Genomic DNA, 10,760 nt, shown 5'->3' on the forward strand with positions numbered 1-10,760 from the left:
ATATATATATGTACTGTATTGTTTTGCCTTCAGGTTTCAGAATGTCAGCTGATGAAATCTGCCCACAGAGCCCAAAGTTGTGACTCATAAAACAAGCTAACTTGGTTTTATGTTGCAAAAAGTGTAAACTGAAGACTTGTGTTCATTTAAACTGGCTTTAATGCCCATCACTTTTAACTTAAAGTGTCTGTGACATACCTATCCATCGAATACAAAAAGCCAAAGAGAACACATTTTTATATAAGAAACCTTGCATAAAACATGATTTTACCCATTTTGTCACATAACTGCATATTTTCTTTTGAACTTGGCTCAGCCAAAGTGAAACAGGAAGTGACATCAAAGGGGACCTCTTTAAGAAAGAAAACTCTGTAATCTTTTATTGAAACAATATTATTTGAACTGACTCATCTTCATCTTTCTGAAAGTGACTCAAAATAATCTAAAGAAACGTCAGATTGTTCTCTACAGTCTGTGTTAGCCATTTTATCAACGCTCTGTTTACATGCAGACATACCTCTTTGACATCACTTCCTGTTACTGAACAAGCAAATATCTCAACAACCATTCACAGCAGTGGGAAATTATTTTTGCTCTATGTTATTAATGTTATCTTTCAAAAAAAGCCTTTAAATTTATTTTAAAAATTTCGTGTCACAGGCACTTTAATTAGTCTTTTGCTCAGCGGCGTAGCTCTCTCTGAAGATTAACCTCCTGACCTTTCGTTCCTTCACAGGAGCGAGAAGAAAAGCTGCGGCTTCAGGCTCAGATCAAGAGGCTCTGGGAGGACAACCAGAGACTGCAGGAGGAGTCCCAGACCTCTGCTGCCAAGCTCAAGAAGTTCACTGAGTGGGTCTTCAACACCATCGACATGAACTGACCTCCCACTCACACACACATACACACACACACACACAAAACTCATCAGCACACAGTCTGGGCGAAGAGGCGGTGGGAGGGGGGGTTGAGCTGAGACTTCAGGATGTTAAACCTTTTCCACGACCCTCCACTGGCCCCGGACATGAGTTGGAAATATTACTACCATCCATTTGAAGGTGGAATTTAGACTATGAAGGACTCATTTCTACTCACCAACTCCCCTCCTATGTTCCAAAATGAAGGATCAGTTCTTCGTTCCTGCCGCCTCTGCTCAGCAGAGGTGCTTCTCTTCAAACACCTGACCTTCTACGGTTCGATTTCTGCCTTTTTTTTTCTTCCCGCGACTTTGAAACGACGTCCAGCTGCTCTGAAAGGGGACAAAAGTCTTTTGTGCCAAATCAAAGCCGCCTCAGCGTGGTGTCACTCAGGCATCCCGGGGATACCACACACACACACGCACACACACACACAGGTACGCAACAGACCTGCTTGTCTAGCAGTCAAGCGTTTGTTGGAGCACAAACCAGTCAAGATATATATAAAAACAAAGCCACATCACCTTCATGTAAATGAATGAAACTAAATTAGCTCCTGTGTTTTTTAGACTGTTTAAAGGAACTGGACATCCAGCCTCACCTGTTTTCCTCCTCTATAATCTGGATTACATCTTTTCTGGCTCAAAGCGAACGAGGAGCGTATTTAAAAGCCATCGGCAAGCAGTGCCATAAAACAATCCGGTTCTTTGGTCCGTCTCGGTTTTTAAAGCAATAGAAAGAAGTCAGGACTCCTGGCTTTCCCTCGGAACAGGGAGAGTTATCTCTGAGAAGAAACTGGGAGTGGAAAAAGATAATCTGGAGGGTACACCAATCTGCTGCACTAGAGCCTTCCACCTTCTCCACTGAACATCAGGCTCAGGGGGGACGAAGGAAAATAAGGACTCGTCATCATCATCATCATCACACTGCCTGGAGTACAGACAGAGACGGCTGATAATAAACCACAAGGACAATTTTAGGTGGTCTTTTTACTCCCAGGTTTATTTATTTCCTTGTATTATATTTCCAATAAATGAGTTGTTCTATTCGTACAGTACAACTGACAGTGTTTAGTTCTTTAAGGCTAATGGTCACTAGCGATATCATTTACCTGGCTTTCTTTCTTAATTCTACCTAAAGCCTGACTAATATGCTTTTTATTCTGTATTTTGTTGTATTTCGTGGTGCCCGAGCCTGCTGTCGTGTTGCTTACAGTGCCCTCTAGTGGTGACCAGTGGAAGTGTCATGCTTTGTAACTGTGCTGCCTGTCGGTCTGTATTTTATCCCCATTATCAGCCGCGAGGCCACACAAACATTCAGAACAGCAGCGAGAATCAGGAGCCAGCTTTTTTTAGAGACAATCAAAGGTAGGTTTTTAATAAAATAATAAGAGGAGCAGACGTAGTCGGCATGTGTGTGTGTGGATGTTGTTTGTACAGAACATCTACAGTTTTCCTCAGGTTCGGTTTTTAGGATAAAAAAGAGATAGTTAGAAAGTTGAGAAGAAAATTGCACATTATAATAAATTAGAGAAGTAGAGAGAGCTGCAGTGCGTGCCAAATCCGTGACCAAGTGTTGTCATAGTGTGAATGTACATTAGTGTCTCCAGCCGTGCCTACAGTCACATGTTTTGGTGGTTTCCTGGCAGGCAGAGCAGGGCCGTGCCTTTGAAACAGCACCCAGGAGCAGAGAAGAGGAAGAGCATCTTCATCTTCACCCTGAGAGATGAGCACACCTGTTACAGCGCCGCACACCTGTTCTTAGGCAGTTTCAAACATTGGTTTACTGTGAAGCAACGGCTTCATGCGTTTAGTGGGAAACGTGGGGAAACGGTGTGTGTGAAGTGTTTGGATATGTGTGCCTTTGCATTAACCACATGAGTGTTTTTTAGATCCCTGTCAGTTCTTTACAAATTATTTTTCTATTCAAGTGTTTCCCCCAAGACAACAAGCAGGTTTCTACTGATTCAAAAGTCACAGAATGTTTGGATTCTAATGGAGGACATGTTTCTGACCCGTACGGTTCTTTTAAAAGCTTAAAGCTGCTCATTGCAACGCCCCTAAAGACCAGTGGAAAACTCACAGAAAAAAATAAACTATTTTTATTCTCATGTGTCCTCAAACTACAAATCATAGAACCAACCAGAAAAACTGTTTAAGATGAAGAAATTAGAATTTTATCTGGAACTGAATAATCTTTATGTTGTTTGCAGTGAGTACCTTTTATAGTTTGTGTTTAAATCCCTGCTGCATATTTCACTAATCAGCCCCAAGAAACGTGAATGTAAAGTGAAAACAAGCTGATGTTTGCTGCTTTTTTTTCCCCTCACTAATCTCTGCTGTTTTGCAGAGATGTGTTTTGGACTTATGGTTCTGTTTTAGGAATCTTTTCTTATTTTATTTTTTTGCTTGTTTGGGTTGGTTACACCTGCAGACAGTTTCCAAAATATGAAAAACTGAATATATTTACAGAAGATGAGTCATCCAGGATTAGATTTAACTCTTTCATTTGGTTGCCTTGAACACAACAATGCTTAAATTGAAGTTTTAAGTCCACTGAAGGCACCATTTTATATATTAAAAAAAGGTTTGTTTTTCTCATGGAAGTCTGACTGAAAGGGCACTGCAGATATTAAAGTGTCATAAAGCATTTTATTTTAAATTTGTGAATATTGTATTCATTTCCAGTTCATTTAGCTGCTTTTTGTTTTGTTTTGACAGAAAAATATCAAAAATGTGAATGTTAAGATGTTCAAAAAATTCTTTTTTTTTTTTTTGTAAAAAAAATTGTTCTTGAGATATTTTGCACAGTGTTCAGTATAACAGTATGCTAGTTTTGGATATGAGAAGGGTGGTTTTTAGTCCTGTGCAATCCTGTTTAGATGTTTCCCTGCCAGGATCTAATTCACTCCATAAAAAGCCTGACTTCTCGTCAGGCGTCACTCATCAGATACGAATCAAAAACTAGAGGAGCAGCTGGTGAGGTCAGCAGGAGAGCTCAGCTGTGTCCTGATGTGTTGGCTTCTGACTGAACACAGAACTCACAGAGGACCAGTAGTGTTACAGGATAGAAAATACTGTTTACATCCCAGATTCACTGTCTTTGTAAGATGTATAAAAAACAGTATTAAAGTTTCTGAAATAAATGCTGTCTAAGTTTCATGTGTTCTCTTTTTCTCAGTGATAATAACTGGAGTGGGAGTGGACTTGTCTGTGTCCTGCAGGTCTCGTCTGATTGGATCTTCTGTGAGGAGGACTGGGACCTGACCCGGCCGCCTCCTCTCACGGATCCATCTGATTGGATTTTAGTGGCTCCCACAGCCCGAGCCAGAACCACTGCACCTTCATGATCTACATGAAATGATACTGTGGATTCTTTTTTAAAGATAACACAGTACAAAGGTATTTATTTAGTTATATTTTAGCAATAATAAACTTTTGATGTCTTTAAACTAAAGTCAAGCGCAGAGATTTGTTCTTTTACCATGTTTGACCTGATTATTTTGTTTTCAAATGACAAACTTAGCTATATTTTGGTAGATATGTACAAACAGCTGACATTATGTACTGTATCTAAAAGTATCCAGTTTGTGGTTAAACCTTCTACACCTGATTTATTTTATAAAGTATTTGAGCCATGTTCATTTTTCTTGTAATTTTTGACATTTTTTAATGTTTCTCTTCATGACGGGGTCTGCAGCAATCTTCATCTCACTGAGTAGAGGGTCTGCCTTGGATCTTTAATGGCAGAAAAGATTCAGATCTTAATTTTGTTGTAAGAATTATTATTAATCTTATTGATCAGCGTGGTTTGGATCCTTGTCTTGTTTAAAAACCTCAGTGCTGATTAAAATCCAGTTTTTACTGTTTTTGTTCCAGTGAGCAGAATTTAAAGAATAATAAATACTTTGATATCCGACCTGATGCATCTCAGTAATCCAGGTAAAAAATCAAAAAGAAAAACATAGTATAGGTCTTCTGGACGGGTTCTTCCCTAATGAAACGTTTCGTCTCTCCTCCAAGAGACTTCTTCAGTCTGAGAGTTTCAGGCAAAATTCAGGCTTTTAAGCCCTGCCTCCATGTGACTGATACTCACATCACATGGCTATCGTTGACACCTAATTAACGCCTATTGTTAACAGGGGGTGGAGTGATACTGGCAATAGCCGCACTGTAGGAGGGGGACAACTGAAAATGGAGGCCTCCACCTCTGTTTAATGATGGATGGTCTTTCTTCACAAAAATGGCTTCTTTTACTCCTCTCTCAAACCAACGTTCCTCTCTATCAAGAATGAGAACATCCTCATCTCTGAAAGAGTGACCGCTGGCCTGTAAATGAGTGAAAACTGCAGAGTTCTGGCCACTCGGTTTCGGATTGAGGACGGTTGGAAACTGGCGTGTATCGTAAGCCCACCCACACAGACCAATATTTGCGTTTTGACTCCCACCACCCACTGGAACACAAGTTAGGAGTGATCAGGACTCTGTACCACAGAGCAGACAGTGTCCCTACAAACCCAGGAGCCAGGCAGAAAGAGAAATCACACACACGACAGGCCCTGGAGCAGTGTGGTCATCCTGACTGGGCTTTCCTGAAAGCAGACAGGAAACACAGACAGGATTCCATGCAACCTTCAGGTGAAAATGAAGACCCCAAACCCAGACCCAAACCAGTGGTTATTCCGTATGTTGCGGGTGTTTCGGAGAAAATGAGACGTTTATTTTCTAAACATGATGTCCCAGTAGCTTTCAAACCCCAAAACACATTACGGCAAAGGCTGGTTCAACCCAAAGATCCGGTGCCCCGGCACAAACAGAGCAATGTTGTATATGCTGTGAAGTGCCAGGAGGACTGCGACCAGTTATACATCGGGGAAACAAAGCAACCACTGTTCAAAAGAATGTCCCAACACAGACGAGCTACATCTAATGGCCAGAACTCTGCAGTTTTCACTCATTTACAGGCCAGCGGTCACTCTTTCAGAGATGAGGATGTTCTCATTCTTGATAGAGAGGAACGTTGGTTTGAGAGAGGAGTAAAAGAAGCCATTTTTGTGAAGAAAGACCATCCATCATTAAACAGAGGTGGAGGCCCCCGTTTTCAGTTGTCCCCCTCCTACAGTGCTGCTATTGCCAGTATCACTCCACCCCCTGTTAACAATAGGTGTTAATTAGGTGTCAACGATAGCCATGTGATGTGAGTATCAGTCACATGGAGGCAGGGCTTAAAAGCCTGAATTTAGCCTGAAACTCTCAGACTGAAGAAGTCTCTTGGAGGAGAGACGAAACGTTTCATTAGAGAAGAACCCGTCCAGAAGACCTATACTATTTTTTTCTTTTTAAATACTTTGATAGATTTCTGTTTAATTTCACATCTTATTGCCCTTCTGATAAATTCAACATTATTTATACAATAAAGTAAGATTATCTTAAATATCTCAGAATTAATACCTGATTAGAAACTTAAACTTATAACAGCATTTTATTTTATTATGAACTTGGACATCTCTTAATCACGCTTTCATATCTGAAAGACTTAACATCTTGTTATTTTTATATTATAATTATCAGTCATAATTCTGAGAACATATTTTGCAAATAAGCAATCTTTTTATTTTATTCTGAGCTGATCGAAATTGAGTGCATTAAAAAACTAAAAAAATTTATTACATTTATTTACTAATATATTTAATTGTAGTTACATTGTTAGCTACACACCACCAGCCCCACCCCCATCAAACACAACAGGAAACACAATCAGTGTAAAGAATTGTGCTTTGTTTATGATTACACTGTTGGATGTAAATATAAGTATTCATTTGGGATAAGAATACACACAATAAATATGCAGTCACCCTAAAATACCATGTTTTTTCCCCTTTTAAAAAAAAAAACCTCCCATAGTGGTGTGTTGCTGCTCTGCGACTGTTGTGTAACACTGAAAACTTAAAATCTCAACAAACAAAAAAACCCATAATTATGCTTGATTTGACTCTATTTCTCAGACTGGTGTGAATATTAAGTTAAGTTCAAGCCATTATTATCATCACAATGATGATATAGTTCAGCTTGAACATTTATGATTGCAAGTGGCCGCAGAGATTTTTAAGCTTTACATAAAAACACACAATCACTTCTAATAAACGCTCTAAATAAACCTGTTTACTCTAAATAAACTGACGGCTAATATCCGAGGCAGAGCTGTTTCAAGACAAAATAACAAAATAAAAATACTGTAACAGAAAAAGAGTAAAAAATTATTTAACTGATAAGAAAAGTACTTCAGTAAAAGTTATAAAACTACTCTAAGTAATCAGAAAAGTAAAAGTACTTTTACACACACACTAAGAAAGAAGTGTTGAATTTACTTAACTAAGTTATGTCAACTGGTTCCACTTGAGTAAATGTAAAGACATTGACACATTTCATTTAAATAAAACGTGTCAATTTCTCAACTTAGTTTACTGGAACCAGTTGACATGAAGTAAATTCACCATTAAAGTTTTTAAAGTTCATAAACGACTCGTTTCATGACGAGTTCAGTCATATTTAAATTTGTAGAGAGGGGCGTTATGTTTTAAAGGAAAAAGTAAAAGTGTCATTTTAGTGCTTTTAAATGTAACAAAATAAAAAAAACTACACATCCTCAAAAATAACTACTTAAATATTGTAAGGAAGTAAATGTATTTCGTTACTACACTTAGAGGTGTGCTGTCCTGCATATTTTACCTGTTTTCCTGCTCCTACTCACCTGATTCACCGACTGAATTACCTCCGAGTTCTGCAAACGTTTGTAAATCATTGTTCAGTCAGGCAGAGCCGTTCACCAAGCTACTAAATGTTTCAACAAAAATAAAAAGGGGAAACAAATAAATAAATAAATAAAAACTAAAAGAAGAAGCCAGAAGTCTCTCTGTACGAACTTTACCTAAAAGTAAAAGTGATGTTTAAGCAAAAATCTAAACTTGAGGTTTAACAAACCAGATGTTTGTTTAGCTATCTCTGTTTGCTTCATTACAGTACTTACATCATTTTTTGAGGACCTTTTTTTAATGGTAACGTTTACTTTTATTTTATTACATTCAAAACCTGCTTAATTTTAAAATATAACACTTCATTGTGTGCTAAAAATGTAAATATGACCAGAACTGTTTTTATTTAAATAGTGTTGGAAGTCAACCCAGAAAATATTTCTGTTTTTGGAAGTAAAGTCAAATGTTTTTGTTGGAACTGGTAAACCTCTCCAAGTTTTTTATTTTATATTTTATATTTTTTATTTACTGCATTAAGAACCTCCTCCTCAGGAACAACTCTGGCATTATTTATTTATTTTGTTGATTTTAACGCCAAAGCAGCTATAAATCTAATAAAAAGGTTCTGCTTTCAGCTGTGATATGTGCTGAAATCACATGACTGTTTTCAATTTAAATCAGTAAAATCAACAAAATAAAAGATCTGTGTTTATAACACTGGTCGAAAAAAATCCAACAACAAGAAATGTGATATTGTAACATATTAGTAACTAATTGCGTTTATAATAAATCATAAAGCCACATGATATTATTGTGCATTTCAAACCTGGTATTCCTGCTAACTGATGGCTACAACGCAGCAGCATCATATGGAGTCTGCTGACTCTTTCTCCTGTGTTGCATGTGGACCCTCGGTGCTTTTATCCCACTCAGTCCTGCAGCCCACACAAACGCCTTCATGTCTCTGTGCAGCTCTCACTTCTCATCAAGCACTCAAGAAGGGAGACAGAGAAAGCAGAGCTGTTTTGTTCTTTAGACCCGGAGCGTTGTTGTTGTTGTTGTTGTTCATGTGATTGGAGGTGTGAGCTGTGCCTCTGTTTGCTCTCTTCTTGCAGCAGAAACATATATATTTTAATTACAGTAACGTTGGATTTATTTTTCTAGTTTTTTAATATCTTTTCTTTGTTAATTTCACCCCAAATTCCACCTTCTTTGCACTTTCCTTCACATTTGGACCACAGGGTTTGGATTTTACTTGGAAATAAAATCCAGCAAATAAAGCTGATAACGGTTCGTGTTTAATGTTAGGATGAGCATCATCGCCACACATTTGGAGTCAGTTCCTGTGCACTAAGTTCTCCCCAAGGCTCTGGATCTTGTGACAGATCGATCGCTGCAGAAACGAAAGAGAAAGCTTTCAGCAAAGTAGCATTTAATAGGATTTAGGTTTTAAAGACGTGTCAGATAATGAAAACCCAGGTTAGATGGGGCGGGAATAGACAAGATGGTCCTATTTTCAATTATTTATGAACTAACATGGCAGAAAATTCTCCTATGAAATGAAATAACACGTGCATCTTCTAATAAATATAACAATTATCTATTTAATATTTAGCTTCTCGGCTGAGTTTGAGTTTTTGTTAGCACTTTATAAAAACTACGCCTTACTTAGCCATACTTAACCATGAATAAATGGTTAGTTAACCTTAAAAACATCATTAATTAAGAATGATTAATACTTAATTAAAAATAACACATTTAATAATGCTTTACCCATAAAGATTAATTACTCCCAGAACCAGTAAACTTATTGTTTATTCATGCTTAATATCTCATGAATTAACAATCCAATTTATTTATAAAGCCTTTTAAAACTCCTCTAAAGGAACAAAGTGTTTTACAATAAAAAATAGTAAAAACACTCAACAATAAAATATGATAAATAAATAAAAACACTCAATAAAATATGAAAAGTGTAAAAAAACTGATGGAAAACAAAAATCAAGTAATTAGCATTCATGGGTAAACCAATGTTAATGTAGCTTATTAAGTATGATTCATCCTTAATTGATGTTTTCAAGGTTAACTAACCATTTATTAATGATTAAGTAAATATAATGTAGTTACTTTAAAGTGTTTTTTAAAGAGATAATTTGCAGTGCAGGCATGAGGACACAAAGCACCTACCAAGATGGCGGCGCTAAGATTCGCCTTGTTTTCAATAGATCTCACTGCGGTTGTCCGTTCCAGTGCATTTCTGTTTTAGTGAGGGAAGGGTTTGATCAGTGAGTATGGAGCTAAAACAGTCTCAATATTCACAAATGCCCAGGACTGAATATTGAGTCTGTTTTAGCTCCGTATGAAAGTGTCGACAAAAGAAAGAAGAAAAGTGACAATAAAAGTTACACTATCTGTGATTCACTAGAACAGAGGAGCCCAAAGTGGGGCCCGCGGGCCAAATTTAGCCCGCCAAGCCATTTGATTTGGCCCACAAGCAATTGAGCAGTTACTAGGCTGTAACCTGTTGTTCTATGTAGAAACTGTATTTCCACTTAGTCATTTCATCCATTGGCCAAGTGACTAAATAAGGGACTTATTTAAAGTTTTCACTCATGTTGTTGACTTTATCTTTGATATATTAAGATTAAACATGAAGCATGAAATACAAGTAACAACAAGAGATATTTAGATTAGATTTAACTACACATGTCGATTTTTGCACTTTATAAGGCCACAAAAACTCATAATTTATCAATTTATTAAATGTCCCATGAGCTTTTCCTACTTGAGCGTCTGGCAGACTTTCTCCAAGTTCACAAACTAAAACAAAAGTGGGCCACCACACTGGCTGCTAGCTTAATTGTTAAAAATAAAGGACTTAAAAATATTTGTATTTCATGTATTATATTACTGCATTTGGCCCACAGCCCCAATACATTTTTATTTTGGCCCCCTTGAAGAAAATGTTTGGGCAGCCCTGCACTAGAATCTAGGATAGAGGATCTTTGCAACTTATATCGTTTGTGTGCACTCCATAAAATGTAACATTGCAAACACACACACACACACACACACACACACACACACACACACAC

At 37.5% G+C, this 10,760-nt stretch overlaps 1 protein-coding gene and 1 long non-coding RNA gene across 5 annotated transcripts in view; one reads left to right on the forward strand and one right to left on the reverse strand.

Annotated features, from left to right (window-relative positions):
* Nucleotides 1–1,411, reverse strand: part of LOC106522647 (uncharacterized) — a 19,803-nt gene extending 18,392 nt beyond the window's left edge. The window contains exon 1 of the long non-coding RNA XR_001310807.1: nt 1,323–1,411. This is a non-coding gene — a long non-coding RNA (uncharacterized LOC106522647). The remainder of the gene's footprint in view (nt 1–1,322) is intronic.
* Nucleotides 1–4,540, forward strand: part of sipa1l1 (signal-induced proliferation-associated 1 like 1) — a 78,387-nt gene extending 73,847 nt beyond the window's left edge. For 3 of the 4 annotated variants that reach the window (XM_014015730.1, XM_014015729.1, XM_014015731.1), the window contains 2 exons: nt 737–849; nt 4,095–4,540. In XM_014015730.1, coding sequence (XP_013871184.1) covers nt 737–849; nt 4,095–4,263 — 282 coding nt within the window. In that variant the 3' untranslated portion in view covers nt 4,264–4,540. Of the gene's footprint in view, nt 1–736; nt 4,060–4,094 lie in introns of those variants that run through there. The other variant, XM_014015732.1, reaches the window with a different exon arrangement.
* Nucleotides 4,541–10,760: the final 6,220 nt, after the last annotated feature.

This window comes from Austrofundulus limnaeus, unplaced genomic scaffold (assembly GCF_001266775.1).
Source record: "Austrofundulus limnaeus strain Quisiro unplaced genomic scaffold, Austrofundulus_limnaeus-1.0 Scaffold133, whole genome shotgun sequence".
NCBI classification, from domain to species: domain Eukaryota; kingdom Metazoa; phylum Chordata; class Actinopteri; order Cyprinodontiformes; family Rivulidae; genus Austrofundulus; species Austrofundulus limnaeus.